The following is a 27,643-nucleotide window of genomic DNA, read 5'->3' as shown; positions in this document are numbered from 1 at the left end:
AGGAAGTGGGCTGCTGAAAAGAAGAGGGAAGTGAGCGAGGAAGCTAGAAAACCGTAGGTGGAAGTGGGCAGTAAGGCCAGGGCAGACAGCTTTGTGTGCCAGGCTGAATCTCCCCTCTGAGGATGATGACTAACCGTCAATCACCAGTCAATGATGATGATGAGAGAGTCCTTACTACGACGTATCAGGGACTATTCTACGAGCTCTACTAATATTGACTCATTAATACTGACTATAGCCGTGTTAGAGGCTTAAATCATGTTGGTGGCCATCTGAGGGATGGTGGCTTAGAAGATCAGTCTGGATACAGGTTATTATGGCTCAGGAAAAAGAAGAAAGGAGGGATGAAAAGCAAGTGATGGTATAGCGAATGAATTAATTCGTGTGTTTTTAATTATTTTACACTTGTGGTTTGTGTTACGGCCCCGGATATCTTGGCAAACGTTTTATTTGCACTAGTAGAGAATGCCTCTTCCGATGTTGTTGGGCGGAGTTTCTATAAATGTCATCAGGTTAAGTTGGTTCGCAGTGCTGTTCTTTGGTAAATTTGACAATTTTCCAGCTACTTCATTGTGGATTTTTCTATTTCTTCTTTCGGTTCTACATCCTCCTGACAGCGCAGTAAAATATTGTGACACAGATGGTAGAACGTTTGCTTGGGGTCGGAAGAAACGTTTTTCTCTCTTTAAATTTACTATAGAATGCCGAAACAAAACGGAAATCCCTACGTAACCCCACAGGCCTAGAGAAGCTCAGGACAAATGCAAAGAAGGGAATCGGGACATTCGGCTACGCCCCTTTCCTGGGTTGGCAAGGCAACTGATACCCAAGCCAGCCAATCGGTGAGAGGCTCACCTGTGGGGGCGGGGACGCAACAAGAGCCAATGGGACGCGGGCCAGATGGTTCTATGGACCAATGGGTTGGGCGACGGGGCGGGCTTTTGATGAAGGCACGGCGGTGAGAAAGATGGCGGCGGCCCTGAGACCCTCTGAGTGGTGGCGGCGGTGGCGGCGGCGCTTGTCGGCTTGGGATGGGTCCAGGATGTTGCTTCTTCTCCTCTTATTGGGGTCTGGGCAGGGGCCACGGCAAGTCTGGGCGGGTCAAACGTTCGAGTACTTGAAACGGGAGCACTCGCTGTCGAAGCCTTACCAGGGTGAGGCGCCCCGGGCGAGGTGGTCTTGCAGGGGGAGGGCTTCGGGACCTGAGCTCGTCCGTGGTGAGGGGGCCGGAAAAGGGCTTCGTGGTCCGCAGGAAACTGCCGGCGGCGCTTGGGAGCCCAAAAGGACTCCCGCCACGTTTGAGAGCCACAGGTCCGAAGGACAGGGGTCCCCCGCGCCTTTCCCGAGCGCTGGAAGTTTCTAGTAGGTCTGGGTAGGGCTCTCGGATGCCACCAGCCCGAGGCCTGGACGAAGGGGAGCTCGGAGTTGGACAAAAGGAGTGGGATGGAAAAAGGACAGAGAATAGTGAGGAGTGATTGAGCACCATTAGCAGTGAGCCAGTGTCAGGACGGAGCTGTGGATGTGTTAGAAATAAAGCATGAGAAAGAACTGGGGCAGAGCTTGGCCAGAGTGAGAAAGAAGATTAATTTTTGTTGCTGGTTAAAACACCTGCTTTTTTCAAGGGCAGGAGCCCTAGTGTTGAAAGAGGCTGGTTAGCTTTGCTCAGTTTAGGGTTCATAGTCCCCTAAGCATAGCTTATCCACCAGAAGATTGGTACTGTTAACAATAAAGAGGACAAATCAGTGGCATGTGCCTCTAGGCACAGCTACTCCAAAGACAGGCAGAAGGATCCTTTGACATGAATTCCAGACCAGCCTGGATGAGCAACATAGTGAGACCCCAAATAAAAAAGAAAAAGAAGGAAAGAAAGAAAAACAGCAACAGCAAAAAAATTATTCGTGCATTAGTGACAGAAGGTGGAAGATCGAATCAGATGAAATAGGAAAAAGAAATAAGCTCCAGTTTTTGTGTGACTTTTTGTATTGTTGAGGAGTGTGAGCTGATCTACTTCCTTTCCCTAGGTGTGGGCACAGGCAGCTCCTCACTGTGGAATCTGATGGGCAATGCCATGGTAATGACCCAGTATATCCGCCTTACTCCTGATATGCAAAGTAAACAGGGTGCCTTGTGGAACCGGGTGGTAAGAATCTCTCCCTCTTGTTTTGGTGACCCAGAATGTTTTGAAAAGTTCAACAATGGCATATTGACTTAATTTTACTGTCTATTCCCAGTATTCTGTCATCAGTAGATGTCAAGGATCATTTTTTCAGAGATTATGGTGACCTTCATAATAAAGAAATCAGCTGCTTAGGGACATGCTCTCTTTTGTCCTTATTATAGCAAATAAGTCATTTTGAATCTGTTTTTAGGAATATCTTTTATTCCTGATTGACTCAATAGTACCACTTCTTGGAGTTTAATGACTCTTATATCCTATTAAATTTGTAAAGTAGAAGAATGCTTTCTTTTACCCCCCCTTCCCATACCAGGGATTAAATCCAGGGAAACTTGGCACTTAACCACTGAGCTACATTCCTAACTCTTTATTTTTTGAGACAAGGTCTCGTTAAATTGCTTAGGGCCTCGCTAAGTTGTTGAGGCTGGCTTTGAACTTGTGATTCCCCTGCCTCAGCCTCCTGAGTCACTGGGATTTCAGGCATGTGCCACTGGGCCCCAGTGAAGGGAGTGCCTTTTAAAAATTTATCCCAGAGCTGGGCTTGGTGGAGCTCACTTGTAGTTATAGCTACTTTGGAGAATGAGGCAGGAGGAACCCTCGAGCTGGGGATATAGCTCAGTGGTAGAATGCTTGCCTAGCATGTGCAAGGTTCCACCCCTTGCGTGCATGCATGCATAAATAAATAAATCCAAACTTTACCCCAGTAGCTTTCCCTTGTTATTTCAGTTTGAAGAGTCTAATTTAAAATTTTATTTTCATATGAAAGTCACTGAGAGCTGTTGGTCATTTTATCTGTCCCTCTCTGGACTTTTTCTAGCTACATTGTCTTCCTTGAGGTATGGTGGCAAGAAGTGAATGCAGTATTCCTGGTGTGGCTGCACTGTGATTTTGTACAAGTGTAAGATGATGCTTTCTTTTTGGTTTCCAGGCCTCTCTCTAAATCCTTTTAAACTATATGACTTTTGGGGATGACTTTGGCATCCTTTGATATGTTCTCTTGGGCTCCCATAAATGAAGAAAAAAAATCTTACTTCTGCATGGCTTTTCTCATTAGTTATAGATGAGTGAACCTCAGAAAAGAGAACTTTTTCTTTTCCCTATTCATTTTCTGAAGCAGAGAATTCTAAAGGAGCAGAGGGGGTAAGAAGTTTCTCAGTGAGTTATCTGTGCTAGTTGGCCCCATAACCCAGATTTTAGTGTTGAGCTCATTTTTGAATAGAGTCTAGAGCATGGTAAAAGATTTAAAGGGAAATTGAAGTACTTGAATTATGAATCCAGCTATGTCACTGACCCATCGTGAGCCCTCCACAGGTTATTTAACCTCTCCGTTTTTAGTTTCTTCATCTGTCAAATGAACTTAATAATAATCTATTATACTTGCCCACCAGAGTTGTTGTGAGAATAATATAAGACAAAAGATGGGAAAAGCCTTTTTTGAAAGCTAGAATGGTTACAGAAATATGTGTTGTTATTACATCTGTTAAAATTTTCATTTTTGGGGCTCTTACAGGTAAATAATTGAATTATGTTCAAGGCTTGTACTTTGCTGCAGTCTTCTTGTCTTTCTACATAATTCATTTAACAGCAATTGTATTCTAGGATCTAGTTCTCCTACCCTTTTTTAGATTTAAAAAAAAAATATATTTATTTTTTAGTTGTAGGTGGACACAGTACCTTTATTTTAGTTTTATGTTGTGTTGAGGATCAAACCTAGTGCCTCACACAAGCGAGGCAAGTGCTCTTCCTTTGAGACACAACCCCAGCCCCCCTTTTCAGATTGTTTGATACCTGTTTTTTACTACTTGTCCATCAGAATGAGCAGTGGAGTTATTTCTGAGTTATTTGAATAATGGATCTCAAAAGTGACTGTCTTTTGGATTCAGTACCTTGGTTCCACCCCGAGATGTAATTGGAAAAGGGTGCAGCTTGGCCATGGAGATTTTAAATAGCTCCCCTGGGAGAATCCACCAAGCAGCAGAGTTTCAGAACCACTGTTGGACATAACCCAGAACAGTATGGCACTGTGCCATAAGAGGCCAAGAATCAGTGACAGGTATCTTTTGGCTCATTATGAATTTCTCTGGCCCTCTTCTTAGGGACATAATATCTACCTACTAATAAATCTGTGGATAGATATCTGTCACTGAATTTCACCCTTGCCCTAAAATCTAAATAAAACAGCAGAGAGATAAGAGTTCAAAGTGACAAGACATGGACTGGGCTCTTCAGAACAGGGTAAGCTATTAGGGATTTCAGGAATCTTTGCTGAAAGCAAAAGTATTCAGTCTCCTTTCATTTTGTCTTTGTTCCCCTAACACTAATGCTTTTGGAAAATATCCCAAAAATTAAAAACAGAAACTGAAAATGGTCAAGCAATGTGTTGCTCAAGAGCCAGAACAGTCTGTTTGGAAAGCCTTTGGCTGAACCCAGCTGGTCTGCTTTTTTCTCCCCTTCTTCCTTCACAGTGGACTCCAACCAGGAGCTTCTCTAAGCCCACATATTGTACCCACTCTGGTTTTTCCTTGAAACTGTTCAACTCTTCAGAGCACTTAACCATCTGCTTGCCTCTTCTACTTTTAAAGGTTTTGAGACACTATGCAAAAAGAGAACAGAAGTCTGATTAGCACCTATGTCCTTAACGTGTCATCACTAGAGAGGCTGTCCCAGTGGTGGGAGAGGTATTCCCCTCTGGTACCTTTATGCTTCCTGGTCACACCATGAAGGTTTGGGGACTATAGCTCACCCTTCTTGTGGGAGCTCAGGCTTGCCCCTCTGCTTGGCAGAGGGCCAAATCTAGCTAATTAGAGTTGTTTGTAGCATCTGCTAATTATTCCTGGAAACCTTTGCAAAATGACTTAGCTTTTCTTATTCCTTTATAGTGAATAAGGCTTTGACCATTCTTTTAATCTCAGTTTTTTAGAGTCTTTCTTCAGAGGAATGATCTCAAATGCAAATGAATATTAATTTAGTCATCTGCTCAAGAGGCTGAGAGACTGCTGGGTAGATGTAGGATCATGGTAGTCTAACTTGTCTTTTCCAACTGTGGAGTCCTATCTAGTTTCTGTTGGGAGATGCTGAATATGATTAGGTGGTTTGTTCACTCTTCATATTAAATATCTTAAACAGTCGCATAACTTGATGCTTTAATTTTATGATGCACACACATCAAAAGCCTTAGATTTCAATTTTAACACTTAGCCTTATTACCTACATTTATGTTTTCCAAGTCTGTAGACTGCTGCTGAGGACTTGAGGGTTTTCGTATTTCGTACTTCTTATTGATTCCAGCATCTTTTTTTCCCCCCCCACTTTAGCCATGTTTCCTGAGAGACTGGGAATTGCAGGTGCACTTTAAGATTCATGGACAAGGCAAGAAGAATCTGCATGGGGATGGCTTGGCAATCTGGTACACAAAGGATCGAATGCAGCCAGGTATTGGGGACCCTGAGTTGCTCTTGTGTGGGTGTGACAGGCCTGCTTTTTCATGTGCCCTCTTTTTGAGAAGGCTCCACCCTACAGTTTTCCCTCTCCCCTATGTCTGTGGATGCACACTGGCCTGTGTAGTCTCCAGAATTGGGTGGTTCTTTATTAGCCCTTATTAGCTGCTTAATAGCAGCTGACCTTGACTCATCCTGGGGGTGATTTCTTGCTTGCTAGTTCCTTCTGAGTTTCCCTGGGAAGCCTGGCCCATCAGCTGAATGGAAGCACTGGCTCTCCTAAGCATTGATGACTGGTGAGCTGATTTCTTCTGGCACATTCAGTGAGTGCTCTCAGCACTTCTAAGTCCAGAGAAGAGTTTTCTGTTTTTCCTTGCAGTGTGGAGCCATTGCTCTAAGTAGATGGCAGGCTCAACCTGATTTGACCTGTTCTCTTTTGTAATAAGAAGTAGAACTTGGGAATTCATTTCTCTCTTGAGAGCATAATCTTCACCAAGTGTTTGTGAAGCAGAATTCTGTAGGGGCACCTGAACAACCAGTTTGGATCAGGGAGCTGCCATAGTGCTAAACAAGGGTTGTAGTGGCCTTTTCTCTTTCCCTTCCTTCAACAGCAAACAAATAGATATTTACTGGGCCCTTGGTACAGGCCATGCACTTTGCTTGGTGCTTGCACGTGTGTTTTCTCATCTTGAGAGGCCTGGGAGTCATTTGAATTTCACTTTTCCTTCATCATTGTGAGATATTATTCCTTTATCAACTCTTGGCTTTATTTCATTGTTCATCATCTGTTCTCTCTCTCTAGGGCCTGTGTTTGGAAACATGGACAAATTTGTGGGGCTGGGAGTATTTGTAGACACCTACCCCAATGAGGAGAAGCAGCAAGAGGTAATGGCAAGTGTCAGAGCCTAGGGCAGCTGCACTGACATTACAGTTCTTTCCCTCATGAGTGTTGTGCAGGAGGGAACTGAGGGAAGAGACAGTGAGGGGTTCTTCATCTGTTGAACTTCAAAAGTTAATGTCCTTGTCAGTATTTTTTCTAGAGAGAACTATGATTGCACAGTCCTCTGGGAATAGCTGTCATGAATGGGCACTTTTTCTGTGGTGTTAACAACGTTCTGTCTTATGCACATTAGATAGCCACTGAAATTGAGCACATTTTGGCTTCTAGTCCAGCACCAGAGCAGCTGAATTTGTGTAACTCTGCTCCCCTAACTTTTACTCCCATCACTGCTATGCTCTCTTCTGCAGCTTGCTCACCCTTTCCAGCATCATTTTCTTCTTCCTCTTTTTTTTTTTCCTTCTTCCTCTTTTCAGACTTGAGCAGCAGTTCTTACCTACCAGAGAGATTATAAGTAAAAGGAAATTGATATAATCCTGGCATTTTGATGGAACCCAGTACCTGGCCATTGGCAGAACTGCTTGCTTTTTATGAGTTGACCCTAAGCATTCTTTGATACTTCCATATACTGACAGCAGGCTTGTACTTTCTCTGTCATGTGATGCTGCTATCAGATGGTGGACAAATTATTATGGCAAGTTGTCACTGGATATCCTGTAGGTAAATAATGCTTAACAAGAAAGGATTATGGGGGCTGGAGTTGTTGGCTCAGCGGTAGAGCGCTCCCCTAGTGTGCATGAGGCACTGGGTTTGATCCTCAACACCACATAGAAATAAATAAATAAAAATGAAGGTGTTGTGTCTATCACAACTAAAAAAATTTAAAAAAGAAGAGACACTTGTTTAAACCCATTCTGCCCCGATGAAATGTTTCCTAAATAAATGTAAAAAAAAAAGAAAAAGGATTAGGAATGGAAGAAGAGGTGACTTTTTTTTTGTGGCAAAGGTTTATTATGAAAAATATTAAACGTGTAGAATGATCATCATTATATGCAATACTCAGATTCAGTAATTACATTTCCCACAGTGCTTGTCTTAGAGGGGATGGAATGAAGTGAGACCTCAGTTAGGGAGAAGAACCTTTTGTTGTGGGTCAGTTGAGAGTTCCTTCTTCATGCTCCTTCTGGGCTTCTCTTCGTTCCACATACATCACTTTCTAGGTGGCAGACCCTGGGAATTAGTGAGTAAGACCAACATGGTCCCTGCACTTTAGCATGGCCGGTGGTATGGGGAATCTTGGGCACCATGGGACCCAGGAGGAGCTCTAACCTTGAGTGGAGTGGTGGCGGCCATGGAGGGCTTCCTCCAGGAAGTAATGTTTACATTGGAGTCTGCAGGATAAGGAGGGAAAAGTGTTCCTTAAGGGGCTAAGGTTGCAGAGGGGAAGAGGAGTGTGAGGAGGTAAAGGAGCATCTGATAGGGATGAGGCTAGAAAGAACAGCAGGGTCAGCAGTCTTGCCGAGTTGCACGATTCCAGGGCAGCTGTCCATGTTACTTCCTTTAGTGTTCATACACTGGCTGTTTATGTTACAGCAGCTTCATCATGTACTGCAGGAGGCCTGCTTCTGAGTGGAGGTCTGGACATGATTGTAAAGGGACACGTCCACTAAGGGACTCTGATGAGGGGAGAGTTAGGACTAGATTCGTAATCTTGCTGACAGCAGAATCTTAGCGGTAGTTAGAAGCCCATAGTAGGCGCTTCAGGGCTTGATGGGAGTTTTAAACCTGGTTCTTCCTGTCTCTGTTGTCTTTGTAGTACTGAGGATTGAAGTCTTGGTGGTCTACCAGTGAGCTACATCTCCAGCCCTTTTTATTTTATTTGGAGACAGGGTCTTGTTAAATGGCCTAGGCTGCCCTTGAATTTGTGCTGCTTCTGCCTCAGCCTCCCATAAAAAAATTAAAAGGGCTAGGGATGTAGTTTAGTGGTAGAGCATCCCAGGTTCAATCCCCAGTACTAGAAAAAAAAAAATTCAAAAAGCAATTTTAGGCTGGGCTCGGTGGCGCACTCCTGTAATCCCAGTGGCTTAGGAGGATGAGGCAGGAGTATCATGAGTTCAAAGCCAGCCTTAGTGAGGCACTAAGCAACTTAGTGAGACCCTGTCTCTACATAAAATACAAAATTGGGCTGGGGGTGTGGCTCAGTGGTCAAGTGCCCCTGAGTTCAATCCCCAGTAGCCTCCCCCGACACACACAAAAAAAGTAGTTTTATTTCTATACATCTGTATGCTTGGAATGGACAATCCAATAATGAAAGTAAAACAATTCTGCCTACACTATTATCAAAAAGAAGTGTTTTAACAGAAAATTTTTGACAATTACAGAACACTTTTCAAAAAAAATTACAGAGGATCTGCTGGGCATGGTGGTGCATTCCAGTAAACCCAGTAGCTCAGGAGGCTATGAGGCCAGTCTTGGCAGCTTAGTAAGACCCTTAGCAAGAAAAGAAAGAAAAAGAAAAACATGGCTGAGGCTATAGCTCAGAGGTAGAGCACCCTGGGTTAAATCCCTGGCCAAAAACAAAAAGGAAAAGAAGAAGAAGAAAAGAAAGAAAAATTAAGGAAGACCTGAGTAACCAGAAAGACATGCCATGGCATGGATTGGAAGATTTGGAATTGTTAAAATGGCAATGCTACTCACATAGATTGGTAGGGTTTGTTTTGTTTTGTTTTTTAAATATTATTTCTTAGTTGTAGGTAGACACACACTATCTTCATTTCTTTTTTTTTTTTTTTTTTTAATTGTGGTGCTAGGCAAGTATTCCACCACTGAGCCACAATCCAGCCCTGATTGGTATTTTTAATTCCTGTTGATCAAAAATTTAGCTGGCTCCTTTGTAGAAATTAACAAGCTGATCCTATAATCCATAAGGAAGTTCAAGGGACCCAGAATAACTGAAATAATCTTGAATAAGAATGAAGTTGGAGGCCAGTCATGGTGACACATGCCTGTAATCCCTGCTACTTGGGGGCTAAGGCAGGAGGATCAGAAGTTCATGGCTAGTGTGTGCAATTTATTAACTCTGTCTCAAGATAAAACAGAAAGGCCCAGGCATGGTGGAGTATACCTGCAGTCACAGCAATTTGGGAACTTGAGACAGAAGGATTGCAAGTTCAAGTCAGCCTCAGCAATTTGTCGAGGCTCTAAGCAATTTAGTGAGACTGTGTCTCAAAGTTAAAAGAGAGTACTTGTCTTGCATTGTATGAGGCATTGGGTTGGATTCTCAAAAACACATATAAACATACAAATAAATAAAATATAAATAAATAACATAACTAAGAAAATGTTTAATTAAAAAAAAAAAAGATCTGGGGCTGTAGCTCAGTGACAACATGCCTCTGGGTTCAGTCCCCAGTACCAAATAAAAGAAAGGTTGGGCATGTAGCTCAGTGGTAGAACACTTACCTAGCATACCTGAGCCCTTGTGTTCAAGCTCCAGTATTGTAAAAAAAAATGAAAATAGAAATGTATCAATGGGCCGGGTGCGGTGGTACATGCCTGTAATCCCAGTGACTTGGGAGGCTGAGGAAGGAGGATCATGAGTTCAAACCCAGCCTCAACAACTTAGTGAGGCTTTAAGCAACTTGGTGAGACCCTGTCTCTAATAAAATATAAAAAAGGGGGCTGGGGATGTGGTGGGTGATTAAGTGTCCCTGGGTTCAATCCCTGGTACCAAAAAAAAAAAAAAAAAAAAATTATCATGGACCTAATTTAAAAATTAAAACTATAACCAGGTATGGTGGTACATGCTTGAAATCCCAGCAACTCAGGAGACTAAGGCAGGAGGGTTGCAAGTTCAAGCCCAGCCTTAGCTACTTAGCAATTTAATGAGGGCCTGTCTTAAGTTGAAAGGGGCCGGGGATGTGGCTCAGTGGTTAAGCACCCTAGAGTCCAATCCCCTGTAAACCCAAGCCCTCCAAAAAAGTTTAAAACTCATTTTTCATGACCTTGATTAGGTGATGGTTTCTTAGATATAACAAAAAAAAAAAAAAAGAAAAAAGAAAAAATACATTTATCAAAATTAAAAAACTCACGGGGCTGGGGTTGTGGCTCTGCAGTAGAGCATTCAAGGCCCTGAGTTTGATCCTCAGCACCACATAAAAATAAATGAAAGTATTGAAAAAGAAAAAAACAAAACTTGTGTACATCAAGAAAGTGAAAAGTCAACAACACATGGAATGGGAGAAAATATATACACATATCTTGTTAGGGACTTTTTTCCTGGAACATATAGCACTATTACAACTCAAAAAGAACCCAGTTAAAAAAATGGGCAAAGTATCGGATTAGATGTTTTTCCAAAGATAAGCAAATGGCCAACAAATACATTAGAAGATACTCAAGATCATTAATCATCAGGGAAAAGCAAATCCACCACAATGAGGTGTTTTTCCACATCTACTCAGGATGGCTAAGGTAAGAAAGATTAATGACCTGTGGTGACAAGGGTGTGGAATGATGTGGAACTCGCGAACACTGCTAGTAGAGATAGAAAAGGGTGCAGTTGCTTTGGAAAGCAGGTCTTTCTTTCTTTCTTTTAAAGAGAAAGAGAGAATTTTTAAATATTTATTTTTCAGTTTTCGGTGGACACAACATCTTTTTTTTTTTTTTTAATATTTATTTTTTAGTTCTCGGCGGACACAACATCTTTGTTGGTATGTGGTGCTGAGGCTCGAACCCGGGCCGCACGCATGCCAGGCGAGCGCGCTACCGCTTGAGCCACATCCCCAGCCCAGCAGGTATTTCTTAAAATGGTTCAAAGATAAATATAATTTAGATGATGCAGCAATTCCACTCATAGGTCTATACCCCAAAGAAATGAAAACACATCTACAAAGAAAGTTAAAAATGAATGTGCATAGCAGCCACAAGGTGGATACATCTCACTTGTCCATCAATTGATGAGTGGACGAAATATATTTATACAATGGAATATTCAGCAATAAAAAGAAAGGAAGTATTGATAAGTGCTTCAATATGGATAACTCTTGAATCAAAACATTTTGCTAAGTGAAAGAAGCCAATCACCAAAGCCCTACTTATTGTTTGATCCCATGTATATAAAATGTCCAGAATAGGCAGATTTCTAGACAAAAAAAGTGGATTAGTGGTCAAGGGTTGGGGCACTTGGGTGGGTGGGAAGATGACTCTAGTGGGCACAGGTTTCGTTTTAGGGTGATAAAACTGGTTATGATAATAATCACTCTTAACTCTGCATGTACTAAAAGCCATTGGATTATGTATTTTAGGTGAATCAAGTGGTATGTGAATCATATATCAGTATTCCTGTTATGAAAACTGTTGATTAAAAAAAGACCCGACCATCTTTTCTGATCGTCTTTTCTTGGCTTTATGAATTCATCAGCTGATGATCATAAGTGGCTTGTTTGAACCCGGGTGTTAGTGAGAATTGCAGGGAACTCATTTGCATTCTTTCAGTTGTCAAAGTAATTGTGAGAGACTTCTGTTGATGAGACCACAGAAATGCAGCCCTTGGCAGGCTTGGCCCTCATTCTCTGTGAAACCTTTGGGCCTCACCCAGTGAATGCAGAAATAGTTGGGGTGAAGAGGCCTCTGATCTTCCTAGGTCAAGTATTGCTTGAGGCACTCCCCATATGTATATTTTTGATGGAATGAATGTTTTTACTCTGAATTGGGGGAAAGTTAATATTACTTTGTTGTCCAGTTTAAAAACACATTGTGCAGGCCTGGGGCTATAGCTCAGTGGCAGAGCACTTGCCTAGCATGTGGGAGACACTAGGTTTCATCCTTAGCACCACATAAAATCAATAAAGCCATTCTGTCCATCTACAACTACAAAAAACATAAAAGACAAAAACACATTGTGGTCGAGTGTGGTGGCATACGCCTATAATCCCAGCAGCTCTGGAGGCTGAGGCAGGAGGATCAGAAGTTCAAAGCTAGCCTCAACAACTTAGCGAGGTCCTAAGCAAATTAGCAAGACCCTGTCTCAAAATTGAAAATTAAAAAAGTACTCAGTGGTTGAGTGCCCCTGGGTTCAATTCCTGGTACCAAGAAAACCAAAACCAAAATAGCAACAAAAAATAAGTAAAAAAATCAGTGTGGGTGGGATGTAGCTCAGTAGGAGAGCCCATGTTTAGCATTCTTGAGGCCCTGGTTTCGATCCCCAGCACCCACATCAAGTATTTATGTTGGTGAAGACTCGTGTCCCACTTTGGTCTTTTTACTGTTGGCAGAAAGAGTCTTTACATCATTAAAAGAACTCCATGACTTCTTACATTGACTTGTTTCACCCCATTGCATGTGATTTAGAATTTTTATCAGTGTAGGTAGAGTAACACTTTCCTGCAAGAACTCTTGGAAGTCAGGCCTGTAGAGTACATGTGGGCAAGACTAGAGTGGAGGAGGCACTGAGGCTGGACTTGGCTGGTGAGAACTGGCTTTGGAGGGAAGTAGGGAAGTGCAATGGCTTTCTTCTGTTAGAAGGCAGGAAGGAGATGTTCCTTGTCTGAGAGAAGGCAGGAAGAGGAGGAAGAAAGCAAGAGCTGGTGCTCTGGATGGTATTTTGCTCTGGGTCAGTCCTCACCTTTGGGTTTTGACCCTTTGGGGTTTGGTTGCATAGAAAGATGCACACATACATAGGGGATGACATTTAATTTTAGGAGGTTTACATTACCCAGAGTACAACTACAAAGAGGATCTTTTGTTCTGTACAGTTGGTAACTCTTCATTAACAAAAAGGATTCATGTGTATTGAAATGATGGCAGCAGCGAAATTAGGCCATATATATGAGGCTGTGTTCTGATAGAATTTGGCGCTGGTAGTAATATGGGTGGTTGGGTTATGAACTTGAACCTAAATTTAAAGTTTCCTGGTTTTGGAGTACTCTGTTAGTCCTCAAGTTCCTTGATTTGGGATTGTTCTAGTGGGGCTACAACTATGATAAATGAGATTAAAATGATTCCCTTAAATTATGACAATGTTCAAGAAATGTGATGATCTTATGGCAGTTAGTGGGCCTAGGAGTACCACTTTTCCATGTCTTCCAGTTGAGGAGCTGTGAGACCTGGGTCAGAGTCACCAGTGTAAGTCCATGGGAGTTGGGGACTACGGAGCCTTCTCATGCTGCCCTGTAATGGAGGGAGAATCTCACTGATAGCGATACACACTCTAACTAGGACAGGCATTGCTCAGTTAATCTGTCTCTATCCAAATTCCTGCATAAAGGCCTAGGTAAGAGTACTGTAGGACCTGCAGCTTATAGTAGAAGTCTGAAAAGTGATGATGTTCAAGAAATGTGATGATCTTATGGCAGTTAGTGGGCCTGGGAGTACCACTTTTCCATGTCTTCCAGTTGTGATAGAAGGGCAGTGATCCAAGGGAAGGCGGAGGGAAGAGGTGAGGGAAACTAGAATAGGTTGAAAAAGAAAACTGTGCTGTGTTGTTGTTTTTTTAAAGAAAAATGTTCCATCCCATTCTACCTATTGTTTTTTTTTTTTTTAAAGAGAGAATGAGAGAGGAGAGAGAGAGAGAATTTTTTTTTTTTAATATTTATTTTTTAGTTCTCGGTGAACACAACATCTTTGTTGGTATGTGGTGCTGAGGATCGAACCCGGGCCGCACGCATGCCAGGCGAGCGCGCTACCGCTTGAGCCACATCCCCAGCCCCCTACCTATTGTTTTTTTAAAAACCTTTTGGGGCTGGGGCTATAGCTCAGTTGGTAGAGTGCTGGCCTCACGTGCACAAGGTCCTGGATTTAGTCCCCAGCACCGCAAAACAATAACAACAAAAATAAAAAATAAAAAACAGCCTTTTGGTAATTTTGAAATTTTTCAGACAGAAATGTTGGAGTATGGTGAAAACTAGATTCAGATTTATCTTTTTTAATTTTGATAATAAGTTTCAGACTTACAGATAAATTATAACAATATGACAATTCTGGAATGTTCTTCATTTAGATTCCTTCAGATGTTAAGTGTTTTACTGCTTTTGCTTTGCTTTTTTCTTTTATGTGTGTGTGTGTGTATTCATGCATGTGTGTCTATTTTTCTTCTTTTTTTTTTTTTTTTTAAAGAGAGAGTGAGAGAGGAGAGAGAGAGAGAGAATTTTAATATTTATTTTTTAGTTCTTGGCGGACACAACATCTTCATTGGTATGTGGTGCTGAGGATCGAACCCGGGCTGCACGCATGCCAGGCCAACGCGCTACCACTTGAGCCACATCCCCAGCCCTATTTTCTTCTTAACTAGCTAAGAGTACCTTGCCTTCGTGGTGCCTTCTTAATCTTAATTACATGTGTTTTTCCTAAAAATGAATTCTCTTATATTGCGAGATGATGAAAGTCAGAAATTTAATAATAATAACAGTACTGTTATCTAATATTTTTTTAAAAAAATTTTTAGTTGTAGATGGACACAATACCTTTATTTCATTTATTTATTTGTTTATGTGTGCTGAGGATCAAACCCAGTGCCTCACATGCGAGGCAAGCTCTCTACCACTAAGCTATGACCCTAATTTATCTAATTTTTATGCCCTATTCAGATTTTACCAGTTGTCCCATTATGTTCTTTACAGCAAAAGGAACGCAGGTCATACCTTGCATTTGGTTGTGTTGTTTCTCCTGTTCTTTAATCTGGAGCCATTCTGCATCAGTTTTTTTGTGTGCATTTTTTCCTTTTTCTTTTTCTTTTTGTACTGGGGACTGAATCCAGAGGTGCTTTTCCACTGAGCTATATGCCCAGTCCTTTTTTATTTTTTATTTTGAGACAGCACCTCATGTAAGTTGTTGAGACTGACCTCAAACTTGTTGTCCTCCTACTTCTCCAGTCACTGGATTGCAGGAATGTGCCGTTGTGCCTGGCAGTTTTCTTTGCATTTTAGGGTATTTTTTAGACCCTTGTCCTTTTTTTTTTTAATAGTACATGTGAGATTTTTTTTTTTTAATAGTACATGTGAGATTTTTTTTTTTTTTTTTTTTTAATATTGATAGGAAAATGAAGCATGGTGATTGAGTCAGGGCTCTGGAGCCAGACTACTAGGTTTCAGATCCTGATTTCACTACTGAATACCTGTGTCCTCTTGGACAAGTTTTCTAACCTGTGAACTGGGGATACTATTGCTGCCCACTAGGTTGTGGGAATTTAGGGGATACAGGTGTGTTGGGTACTGAGGCCGGTGCCTGGCACAGTGCAGGCTGTCAGTCAACGCTGGCTGCTGTTCATACTGTTAAGGGGATTCCTCAGGAACATTTTGCAGACATCTTGGCAGTAGTACTGTGGCACCATTCTCTCCTCCTTTCCCATCCTTCTTTTCTTCACATTGGCATTTCAGAGAGTAAATGGGCAGCTTAGCAGACTGAAGTATGGCTGGTCTGAAAGAGAGAGGCTCTCAGATGCTGGTTCATAAACTCGTGCTGTTGGCAACAGCTTTTCACTGGCCCAAGAATCAGAACAGTGCAGTAATTTTGCATAAGAACTAAGAGTATTCAGTTGCTGTGTTATGAAGCTACATAGTTCCTTTTCATTTTTGGTTTAAAATGACCTTTTGTAAAATGGTGTGTATTATCGATGATTGTTTTGTTATTATTATATATCAATATATTTAATATACTATAAAAAAAAACACTGAGCTGATTACTCTTCAAAATGCTTTTGGAAATTTTACTGATTCATGACAGCCAAGGGTTTGAGAATTACTGCCCTTAATGAATGTTGGACATTGAACTTTGTATCTAGAAATTTATTAGTTCAGCTGTCAATTGATTATTTATTGACTTCTTCCTGAATGCCAGACGCTGTACTAAATGCTGAACACAATTCATCCTGTGGTTAAACCAGTGAGCTGTACAGGATTCTCTTTGTTTCCAGTAGAATCTCAAAGAGGTGATGGGGTCCACACAGGTTATGTAGCCATCAGAACAGCATGCCCTGATCACAGAGGCTTTGTGTGCTGTTTTTCTTTCTTTTTTTTTGTCACGGTGGGAATCAAACCCAGGGTCCACATGTGAGATAGGTGCTATGCCATGAGCTACACCACCAGCCCATCTTTTTTCTTTTCTGGTCTGAGGATTTAACCCAGGGGTGCTTTACCACTAAGCCACATCCCCAACCCTTTTATATATATATATATATATATATATATATATATATATATATATATATATATATATATTTTTTGTAGATGGACACAATACCTTTACTTTTACTTATTTTTGTGTGGTGCTGAGGACCGAACCCAGTGTCTCACACGTGCTAGACAAGCACTCTACCACTGAGCTACAGTCCCAGCACCCCTTTTATATTTTTTGAGACAGCCCAGCTATGTTGCTGAGACTTGTCTTGAACTTGCAATCCTCCTGCCTCAGGCTCCTGAGTTGCTCTGATTTGGGTGTGCATCCCTGTACCTGGTTTAGTCTATCTTTTTTTTTTTTTCCTGGGGGTGGAGGAGAGTACTGGGGATTGAACTCGGGGCACTCGACCACTGAGCCACATCCCCAGCAGGGTCTCACTGCTTAGTGCCTTGCTTTGGCTGAGGCTGGCTTTGAACTCACGATCCTCCTGTCTCAGTTTCCAGAGCTGCTGGGATTGCAGGCGTGTGCCACCATGCCTGGCAGTCCATCTTTTTTGTATCTAAGGGTTTACATCCTGTGTACTTGGGATCCATGGAGTTTTTAGCACTGAATCCACAAGCTCATTGTTCAAACAACATGCGTTAGAGGCAAAATTATCCTCTAAAATGATCCTGTAGTGACCTTGTAGTACAAAAAGTCAAAAACATTTCTCTACCCTGCAAATCATCATTTGGACAATAGGTGGGAGTTCCTGACTTCTGGTGACTCTTAAATTAGGAATGAAACTACCACTTTGCCTGAATTGGTGTGATTTTTTCAACCTTTGGTTCTAGCTACAGACTACTTTCCAGGGGGAAGAAAATCTACTACTGTGTGAAATTAGTGGCTACCCGAGAAACATTCGGGAACTTCTGCCTAGGGATGGAAAATAGGCCGGCATTTAACAACTAGCTACTAATGTGGGGTTAAAAGTTGAAGGCAAGTCGTGAATTGCTGAAGCAGAAAAATGACATCTGTGGAGCCATGGGGCTGTGACTGTGCAGCACTTCTTTGGCTGCACATCCTTGTGCTGTGGTGCTTTTTACAAAATATCTACTCCTGTGCCCCATTCTAGACCTAATGAATGAGACACTGACTAGGGCACTCACATAGGCGTGAAGATGGAAAGCTCCCCCAGGTGATCCTGAAGTGCTGGTTACACCTGGTGGTGATCACACAATTGGATGTCACACCATTCTTGGAAAGAGTAAGGTACTCTCAGGCTGAAGGTTGCTGTCCTAGGTACTCTGTAAGGTTGAAGCTTAACTTTTTTTTGTACGAGGGATCAAACCCAAGATCTAGGCCATGCTAGGTAAGCATTCTATCATTGAGCTAGATCCCCAGCCCTTTTTATTTTGAGAGGGTCTTGCCAAGTTGGCGAGGCTGGCCTGGAACTTGAAATCCTCCCTTCTCAGCCTCCCCAGTAGCTGAGATTATAGGCAGACACCATGGCACCTGGCTCAGCTTAAATTTGTGATGGGGGTGGGGGTGGCACTAGAGGTGATACAGGAAGCAAGCTGTGGGGACATCAGAGCTCTCCAAGATATTTTTAATCCCTTCTTTTCTTTAATTGTTCACTGACTTTGCGAGTTTTTTCTCAGAAGTCCTTTTCTATATAAACTGCATGATATGCTTGCAGTTCTCTTGTCACAAATGATAGTGTAGAAGAGTAATTTTATGGCAATTTAATCATCTGGTGATTGGCTGCATGCCTTTCTGTATCCTGTACTGGCACTGGCGTAAAAACAGCTGGGGAGCTGCTCTGGGGCCTCCCCCTGACTCCTTGCTGTGGCTCCTGCCCCTCCTCACCTCGGCCACTTCCTCATTAGCTCAGACACACTTGTCATCTTTGAGTTCCTCATGTTTGCCAACCTCATGCTTCTTGTGCCCCATATCTGGTGGTGGCCTCCCTCTAAGTACTTGGTCTCAGTTCAGGTGTTGCTTCCTCAGAGAGGTTCCCACGTCAGTCTCTGTCATGTTCCTACGTTATTTTCATCATAGCATTTATCACCATCTGCAAACATTTATTTATCTGCTTCTTGTTTGTTTCTTTCACTTAAATGTCAGCTCCATGAGAGCAGATCCCCATCTGTCTTGTTTTCCTTTGGACCCCGGTATCTGGAACAGTGCCTGGCTGGTGCTGGATGCTCACTGAGTACTAGAAGAAGGAATGCTTTGTGGTCCGCACCTTTGCCTACCTTTCCCACAGGGCAGGACTCAGTTGAGTCTGTGTAGCTTTCTCTTGATGCTGTTCTTCAGAGCGTGGAGGCTGTCTGGAACAAAGCTTGAGATACCCTCCAGCCTGAGGATCTGCTAGGTCTTTCCTGCTGTGGTGCTCCCACAGGGCTTCTTCCTTGCCCATGTGTTGTAGGTGAGAATGACAACAGTTGTTTGAAAATAAACATCCATTGGCTCAATTAGAGGGTGATTCCTTTGGATTAAAGCTGATTTCAATGATTCCTTTGGATTAAAGCTGATTGATAGTCCCTCCAACAGTGGGGTTTTTGTCTTCTGGGCAAGAGTTGTATCAAGACCCTGAGTAGCAAAAGACATCTTGAATTTAGAATTTATCCCTGTTTGCCTTTCCTGTCTCCCTCTTGCTGTGGAAATAAAGTAGTCTAGAAGCAGACAAGTTTGTGACTATTTGACTCCCAGAGACGCACATAGGTAGGGCCTGTCTGGCCAGTGGGACACTGTGTTTTATACAGTTCCTTCTGAAAGCTTCAGGACCCTTAGAATTAGAGAGGTCTTCCTAGTGGACTCCTTTTACAATCTGATGACAGGATCAGACCTTCTCAAAAAGATGCCCAAACACTTGTGCATATAACTTTGCATATAGTTTGAGGGGGTGCCAGGACTTGCTGAATGCCCTTCATGGAACCTAAAATTCTGCTTGGGGATTTCAGTTTGTTTGTTCATCCACTGCAGCTGGGTCAGCTCCCCCATGGCTGCTGCTTTCTGACTTGGTCTTCTGTCTTCTGTGCCCTCTCTTGTCTAATAACCTGCTGGACCCTCTCAGGCCCAGAAGAGGCGATACTCTCCAGGAGTCCAGGTACTCAGTTCTTGACCCCCCACCCCCGTGGCCATCCCTTATTCCCTTGTGTCCATCCAACATTCGTTGCTGCTTAGAGTCCATGTGGCTGTTGTCTCCGGGGTCCCCAGTCTCTGGTCCCGACTGCATCTCCACCTTGCATGTTGACTGAGACCGCAGGGAACTCACCCACAGAATGGCATGCCTCATGTTACCTCCCATTCATCACCCTGTCTCTCTGCGTTGCCTTGGCATGGGGCTTGTTCTAGAAGGGTTAGTTTAACAATTTTAAGGAAGAATTGGTTCCTGCAACTCTGTTAGAGGTCACTGGTGTAGATGGGAAACTGGGTTATGGGGAAGCTTTTAGTTTTTCCCCTGTGGGTGGGGGGAGGGGACTCTTGCCCTCTCATGACTAGCATTATTGGAGGAAGTTACGTGTGGACGAGGCTTAACTGGGCTGCAAAGGCTTTTGACTAAGAACAGTCATCGTGGCTGGTTAAGCCTGTCCAGCAGCTGGGTTCTGGCAGTGTGCTTTTCTGAGTCTTAATCCACTTAGCATCATATGCTGCTTGTAGGATTTTAGAATTTGAAAGGAACTATCCTGAATAGAAGGATTTCCCTGCCAAGTCAAGTAGGTATTTTCAAAATACCTGCTGTGTGCAAAACACTTAGCTGGGGAGTAGAGTGGGGGATGAATGGACTGAAGTGAGGATCTGGGAAGAACCATAATAAATGGTTATATTGCTCCAAGAGGTAGTGGAGAGATAGGAATATATACATAAAATAGGAACCCCGGATATTGAATAGTATGTAAGTGCCAAATGGCTATCTCTGGGAGGAATTGAACTAACTCCAGAATCTCACAGGGGCCTTCCCAGGCCCACCCCAGATCAGGAACAAAGAGAATTACTGAAGGTAAGTAAGGAGTTCATGGCTTCCTAGGTCCATGTCCCATGAGTGAATGTTTGACTGTGGGTGCTCTGGGGCTGCTAATGAGGAACAGTGGTCATCTGGTCTGCTGAAGAGGCTCCGCTTGTAAAGTGCAAAATTCCTGTAGCAATGTGGGCATTTCCAGGAGCTCTTCCTCCCTCACTGTGTCTGCTTTTCCCTCTGTGTCCCAGCGGGTGTTCCCCTACATCTCAGCCATGGTGAACAACGGCTCCCTCAGCTATGATCATGAGCGAGATGGGCGGCCCACAGAACTGGGGGGATGTACAGCTATTGTCCGCAATCTCCATTATGATACCTTCCTTGTGATTCGCTATGTCAAAAGGCATCTGACGGTGAGTCCCTATCGTGGACCAGTTGGTGATATGGGCTGTCTTAATCCTGTTCCTGTGGCCTGTCCTTGATTGATTTCTTCTTTTTATTCTAGATAATGATGGATATCGATGGCAAGCATGAGTGGAGGGACTGCATTGAGGTGCCTGGGGTTCGTCTGCCCCGTGGCTACTACTTTGGCACCTCCTCCATCACTGGGGATCTCTCAGGTACTGCTGTGTGCACGCTTTATTGGTCCTGATTAAGGTTTATAAGTACCCAGACCTTTATGAGGCCCTCTCAGAGGGGAGAGCCTGACCGGAAGGCGGAGCTCTGAATGCTACATTCTCACATCCAGATCCCTTCAGAACCCAAGCCAGGCTGTTCTGGTATAGTGGCCTCCAGGAGATGGTGGGTGCTAACACCCAGAATGTTTGCCTCTGTAGCCAGCTGGCTCTTTTGGCCTGGGTGTTGCACACCGTGCTTCCCTGTCTCTTCTACCTGCTTCTGCTGTTAGGCCCTCTCCCAGCACCTGCTAGTGTGCCCAGCTCCCCTTCTCCTAACAGCTGCTCCTTGCTGGGTGCAGTGTTGCATACCTTTAATTCCAGCAACTCGGGAGATGGGGGCCGGAGGATCACAAGTACCAGGTGAACCTGAGCAACTTAGTGAGACCCTATCTTGAACTAAAAAAAATAAAAGGGCTGGGGGGGGGGATAGTTCAGTGGTAAAGCACCCCTAGTTCAGTCTCCAAGGGGACTGAAAAAACCAAAAGACAAATAAAACAAAACCCCAAAGCTGCTCCTTAACTCTGCTATCCCCCTCTGACTGACCCCCAGTCTCCTTTTTGCTCAGACTTTTGGATGTGTTGTGTGTATAGATGCTTTTCATTCCTAGTCCTCAGTCTCCTTCCCAGGCTGTTCGCAGACCTGTGTCTCTACCTTACTGTCACACTGCTCTCACGGAAGTTACTTATAATCTCCTTGCTACTTGCAGTGCTCTGTTCCCGGCCTCGGTCAGCCCACGTACTTACACGCTCGGGAACTTGCCTTCCTTGGCTTCTGTGGCATCAGCAGTGCCTGGTCCCACATTTCTGTCTTCTCTGGTTTTTCTTCCTCTCTGTGCCCAGTCATAGCTTCCCTTTGTGCTCGTTCTTTCCCTTGTCTTTAGCCCCAGTCATAACATCTTTTGGGAAGAGATAAGGAACCGAACTTTGGGTTCTTTTAATTACTTTATTATGGATAAAGCTTGATTTTTAAATAGAACTTTCTTGAGGAAAAATGGAAAGACAAGTGCCCACCTTGGAACAGGCAGTAGCCTGTAATCCCAGTGGCTTAGGAGGCTGAGGCAGGAGGATCGCGAGTTCAAAGCCAGTCTCAGCAAATTGAGGCCCTAAGCAACTCAGTGAGACCCTAATAAGATATAAAAAGGGCTAGGGATGTGACTCAGTGGTTGAGTGTCCCTGAGTTCAATCCCTAGTATCCAAAAAAAAAGAAAAGGAAATGTGGGCTCATGAGGCCAAATCTCCGAGATCTTCCAGTTTTTCAAGAGAAGCTATAAATGTGGATTTTTAAAATGAAATATTTGGATTTTAAAATCCCCGGAAACAATTTTTTTGTTGTTGAAAAGAAATCAACTGTATTGAGATATGCTCTCCAGAGACCAAACTGAAGAGTTTTACAGATACTTGCACCTGCATAACCACCTCCCAGTAAAGATGTGGAACTTGCTATCACCTGTTGGGAGTTGCAGTTCTCTGTGACCCTTGGCAGTATTCCTCCCGCCCTGGCTCCAGGCAGCCGTTGATGTGCTTCCTGCCACGGAGATTCATTGGTCAGTAGGGATCTGAATACTGTGCAGGCCAAAGCTGTGGGACAGGATTAACCTCAGCACAGGGACGGGAGGCCTGGCTTGAAATCACTGCCTTGTGTTTTCCTTTGAGCTCATGGGTTTCTAGGTTGACTCCCTGATATACTTTTTTTTTTTGGGGGGGGGTTCTTTTTACTGATAGACTTTTTTATAGTTGTAGATGGACACAATACCTTTATTTTATGTATTTATTTTTATGTGGCGCTGAGAATCGAACTCAGTGCCTCACATGTGCTAGGCAAGTGCTCTGCCACTGAACTACAACTTCAGCCCTGATGTACTTTTTTTTTTTTTTTTTTTTTGTAGTTGTAGATGCACAGAATGCCTTTGTTTACTTTTTTATGTGGTGCTGAGGATCAAACCCAGTGCCTCACGCATGCTAGGCAAGAGCTCTACCACTGAGCCATAGCCCGCCCCCTCCCTCTTATGTCCTTCTTAACAGGAAGTTGTCCCCAGCTGCCAGAAAAGGCAAGAGAGGGAATTTTTTGTTTATCCTAAGGAGGTATTTGCCTTAGGTTTTCAGTGATAATTCCTAGCTTAGTAAGTCTGTATTTTCTGCCTATATAAAACTCCTAAATGCAAATTGTGTTTATTCTAAGGCCTTTCTTGTTGGCATCATCTCATTTGTTATACAGTGGCTTTCTGAAAAGTGCAGAGACATTGTTGAGACATTGCCCATCTCTCTCATGCCCTTGCATTGTGAATAGCATTGCCCTGGCTTTTTATCCTGTCCCACAGTTTAAGCTCAGCTCTGATAGCTAAAACATTTTTCCAAATAAAGCCAGTTTTATACTAGCTAAGAATCTGCTAAAGATTTTAGCAGTTTATCCAGGTACAGTGGTACATGCTTGTAATCCTAGAGACTTGGGAGGCTGATCCAGGAGAATCACAAGTTTGAGGTCAGCCTCAACAACTTAAAATCTGTCTCAAAAATAAAGAAAAAGGAAAGGCATGTAGCTCAGTGGTAAACCATCCTGAGTTCAAGCCCTAGTACAAAAAAAAAAAAAAAAAAAGATTTTAGTAGTCCAAGCACCTATCAGCTATGGATTGTATAATAATAATAGAAATGACCAGAAATTCAAACCCCAGTCCATAACCAACCTTAAAGCAATAAGTACCCCTCACACTTACATTTGTGCTCTCTTCATACCAATTCTTAAATCTGTGAGTTTATAATGATGCTTGAGAAGGAAAGAGAAATCCAGTTTCTAATTCCTTGATCTGGTATATTAGGTACTGGCAATTAGGATCTGATATGTTAGGTACTAGTAATAATTCCCCGGAGCCATGGAGAAATAGGTAGCATCCGGAGGGACAGTGTCTTCCATGCCAAATCTATGTTCTGCCTATCTCCCATAAACAGCTGCCAAGAGACCTTTTCCTGCTCCGTCTGTGTTTGCATCATGTGTATGATCTTTAACAAGGGAGAGCTACAGTGCTCTCTCTCCCCCCTCACTCTGGTAGAAGGTTTTAGTTATGGTATGGCATTTAATTCTCATAAGATTATCTCTAAATTAATTATACAAGTAATGAATGTTTGTTGGTAAAAATACAGAAGAATATAAAATATGCCCTGTCCTCCCCATCCTTATTCTTAGATGAGAAGATGAAGAGGTTTCAATTTTTTTTTTTTTTTTAAATAACTGGGGATTAAACCCAGGGGTGCTTAACCACTGAGCCACATTCCCCAGCCATTTTTATTTTTTTAAATTTTGAGACCATCTTGCTGAGTCGCGTAGGGCCTTGCTAAGTCGCTGAGGCTGGCTTTGAACTTGGAATCCTCTTGCCTCAGACTCCAAAGTCATTGGGATTACCCCAGCTCAATTATTATTTTAAGGTCACTGCTAGTTAACCATGGATCAGAAACTTGAACCAAGATATTAATTCTGAGATGCCCCATTTTCTGGTGGCTAGAATAAGCTTTCTTACTTTGTCTTATAGATAATCATGATGTCATTTCTCTGAAGTTGTTTGAGCTGACAGTGGAAAGGACCCCAGAAGAGGAGAAGCTGCATCGAGACGTGTTCTTGCCCTCGGTAGACAATATGAAGTTGCCTGACAGTGAGTGCGGAGACCTGGGGAGTGGTCCCATGGGGGCGGAGGCTGCCTGAGGTCAAGGTGCCTTGCACCCCCAGCATGCAGGGCGGTGTCCTTTCTCCGTAATTGGTCTGAAGAATTCAGAGCACTTACCCTGCCTTTCCATGTACCAATGAACAGCAGGCGTAGTGCTTCATTTTAATGTTGAGCCATCTGGAAGGGAGGAGTGTGAGCTCTAGCTCCTCAGAAGTGGGTATGGGAACCTGGGGGCTAGGCCACCTGTTAGTTGCCCCTCGCCACTGAGTGGGTGGCATGTTTCTGATGAGCTTCCCTCTTGCTTCTTCAGTGACGGCCCCACTGCCGCCTTTGAGTGGCCTGGCCCTCTTCCTCATCGTCTTTTTCTCTCTGGTGTTTTCTGTATTTGCCATTGTCATTGGTATCATACTCTACAACAAATGGCAAGAACAGAGTCGAAAGCGCTTCTACTGAACCCTCCTGCTGCCACCACCTCTGTGACTGACACCCATGAGGTGAGAGCAGAGCAGATGCTGGCCTGAGCTCGCAGTCTGGCGAATCTGTTCCAGTCTCCAGCATCTGGTCAGGGACTGTGTATTGTCACTGGAGCTTTGAATGCAAGAACCCTGTATTCCCGTGGTCATCCATGGGGACATCTAACCTGGTCCAAGAAGCCACTCACCCCAGGAAAATGCTGCTGTGATGTGCCTTTCCCTGCGGTCCTTCCACTTGGGAGTGAAGAGGCATGAAAAGAACACAGCTGTCGTGATGCCACGATCACAGAACAGGATTGGACAGCCCAGGCTTGGACTGGACTCAGCAGGCCTTTCTCCTTCGTTTTTGAATCCACAGAGAATAGAAAACTGGTAGCTCACCTTCTGGACATGTGTTTATTGGGTTTTGCTTTTTGCCCAAGCTTCTATCCACCCAAGGAGCTTTCCTTGGAAACCTGGGTGGAAACTTTCCTGCTGCATCCTTCCTATGTGCCTCCCCTCCATTCGTTGTCCTCTGTTTGTGCCACCTAAGCTGGAAGAGATGTTTGGATTCCTCTGTGTTGGGGCTGCAGAGCACACTTAGCTTTCTGACCCTCATTAGGTGACCCCAGGGCTCTCTGCTTTGGCTCAATTTAGCCTTTGTTTTCTAGTGTGGGTCTTGGTTTGGTTTGTGTGTGGGTGCCCATCCTAATCAGCTCCCTTGAGGCCATTGGTCAAATTTGGCAGAAAGTTAGTGTGCAAGTCAAGGGGAGCTTTGAAGACTTCATGGACACCGCGAGATGGACTGTGAACCTGACTGGGTCCAGGAGAGAGACAGCAGCATTTATCATGTGGTCTGACCACTTGGAGATGTTTGTACAGACTTTCTGGAACCTGTTTAGCTGCATGTTTTGTGTTTATCATGATGTTTAGAATTCCATTTTGAGTGTCAGAAGTGTCAGGAAGCTACCTTATTACCTGGGCTTAGATCTTCTCCCTAAAGGGAATTTGACTTTCCTTAATGGAGAAGAAATAGCTGCTGTTCTCATGTTGCAAATCTGAGAGCAAAAGATCCTCCTCATCTGTGCCTGCAAGAGTCCCTGGTCATTGAGCAGCTCAGCCCGGGTGCTGTCCTCTGGGTGTCAGCTCTGTTCCACTGCCTTACCTGACAAGGGGTCCCAGGCTGCTCACCTGTCTGCCCTGTGATTCAGTTGGTGGTGACAGGCCAGTCTCCTTGGAAGGCCTGGAACTCCTCTCCTATGTACCTCTGAAGCCCGAGGGGAGTTCTTAAAAGTGGCTCCTAGAACCAATCATGAGCTTCTTGGTGTCCTTGCTTCTGGGGATGGATTAAGGGGGAGGTCCAGGCTGTTTCCTTTGTCCTGGGGTGGCAAAGCCCTCGGCTCAGCCCAGAAGGAAAGGGAGTCATCTTGCTGCACTTGGGTCCTTCCCGTTGCTCCCTCAGGCAGCACAGGCTGTGTTGCCCTGTGGCGGCAGGATGCAGGTGGAGTGGAGGCCACACTGTACTCCTGACTTCCTCCTCACAAGAACGGGGTTGCTCCAGGGCAGTGGAGGACAGATGGGGACCTAGAACTTGGCCTTAGGACCAGGGAGAACTGGGGGAAAAAAATGTTTTGTCTATTGGAGGTCAGGGGAGGGCAGGAGGGTCTGTGAGTAGAGAAACTAGGTGGGCCCTTGAGATGGCCAAGGTGGGTGCAGTGGAAGGGGTTCAGCATAGGGGAGGGGTGAGGAAGCATACCCCATGGGGGGAGTACCTTGAGGCTTTCTGAAGAAGGTAGGGAAGCCAGGAGTGCAGTCCCCACCGGCCTCGGGCTGGGCTTCTGCCTTAGAGGAAACAGGCCAGAACCTCACACTGCCTGCTCTTGTGTGTCCTGCTGGGGCTCTTGCGTTTTGTTCTAGAAACAAATGTTCTCCCTGGTGAGTGGGGGTGAATGTTGTTCTGGGCACTGTCACCCCAGGTGTGTGCTGTAGGAGGGTGGCGTCTGCTCTGGGGTAACTCTTGGACACGCACACTTGGGGTGACAGCAGTGGACTTGGCGTGCTGTTGATCCAGGACAGTTTCTTCTGTCTCCTAGTCATCCTTCCCTTCATTTCCTCTGATGACAAAGCCTCTCAGTGCAAAAGAGACCCCGAGGACTAGAGGGCACGCGTAGAGGTGACATCAGAGTGAGTCTTGTCTGAAGAGCTGACGATTTCAGCCTTTCGTGTTGTCTTCAACTACCCCCCGCCCAAATTACAAGGTGGCTCTCTGTTATAAAACTTGTTTATTTCAGTGGAAAATTACAACTCTGCTCCTCTTGTTAAGTGGTTTCTGAGCACAGTAGCCAGAATATACCTAGC

At 43.9% G+C, this 27,643-nt stretch overlaps 1 protein-coding gene across 8 annotated transcripts; it reads left to right on the top strand.

Moving 5' to 3' along the window:
• The first annotated feature begins 958 nt into the window (after positions 1–958).
• On the top strand, positions 959–26,590 carry LMAN2L (lectin, mannose binding 2 like). Of its 8 annotated transcripts, none has more exons than XM_081265179.1 (9): positions 959–1,154; positions 2,022–2,071; positions 5,491–5,608; positions 6,416–6,498; positions 19,623–19,655; positions 20,756–20,917; positions 21,010–21,124; positions 24,702–24,821; positions 25,144–26,590. In XM_081265179.1, the coding sequence occupies exons 1-9, from the start codon at positions 968–970 to the stop codon at positions 25,284–25,286; spliced, it is 1,011 nt and encodes a 336-aa protein (XP_081121305.1). In that variant the 5' UTR covers positions 959–967; the 3' UTR covers positions 25,287–26,590. The 8 variants fall into 8 exon arrangements, with proteins under 8 accessions (XP_081121305.1, XP_081121303.1, XP_081121304.1 ...); XM_081265177.1 differs by having other exon boundaries at positions 2,022–2,140; positions 25,144–26,572; XM_081265178.1 differs by lacking the exon at positions 19,623–19,655 and having other exon boundaries at positions 2,022–2,140; positions 25,144–26,570.
• The last annotated feature ends 1,053 nt before the right edge of the window (positions 26,591–27,643 follow it).

This window comes from Spermophilus citellus (genome assembly GCF_964194105.1).
Source record: "Spermophilus citellus genome assembly, chromosome: 13".
NCBI lineage: Eukaryota > Metazoa > Chordata > Mammalia > Rodentia > Sciuridae > Spermophilus > Spermophilus citellus.
The sequence above is the reverse complement of the archived record's forward strand: the minus strand, read 5'-3'. Positions and strand labels throughout refer to the sequence as shown.

Bases quoted from the DNA above. Each gene is read 5' to 3' on its own strand.
- LMAN2L (XM_081265177.1), top strand. From the start codon at position 968: ATGGCGGCGGCCCTGAGACCCTCTGAGTGGTGGCGGCGGTGGCGGCGG. The intron at 2,141-5,490 runs GTAAGAATCTCT...CCCCCACTTTAG, and splicing joins GTGCCTTGTGGAACCGGGTG to CCATGTTTCCTGAGAGACTG. The intron at 20,918-21,009 runs GTGAGTCCCTAT...TTTTTATTCTAG, and splicing joins ATGTCAAAAGGCATCTGACG to ATAATGATGGATATCGATGG.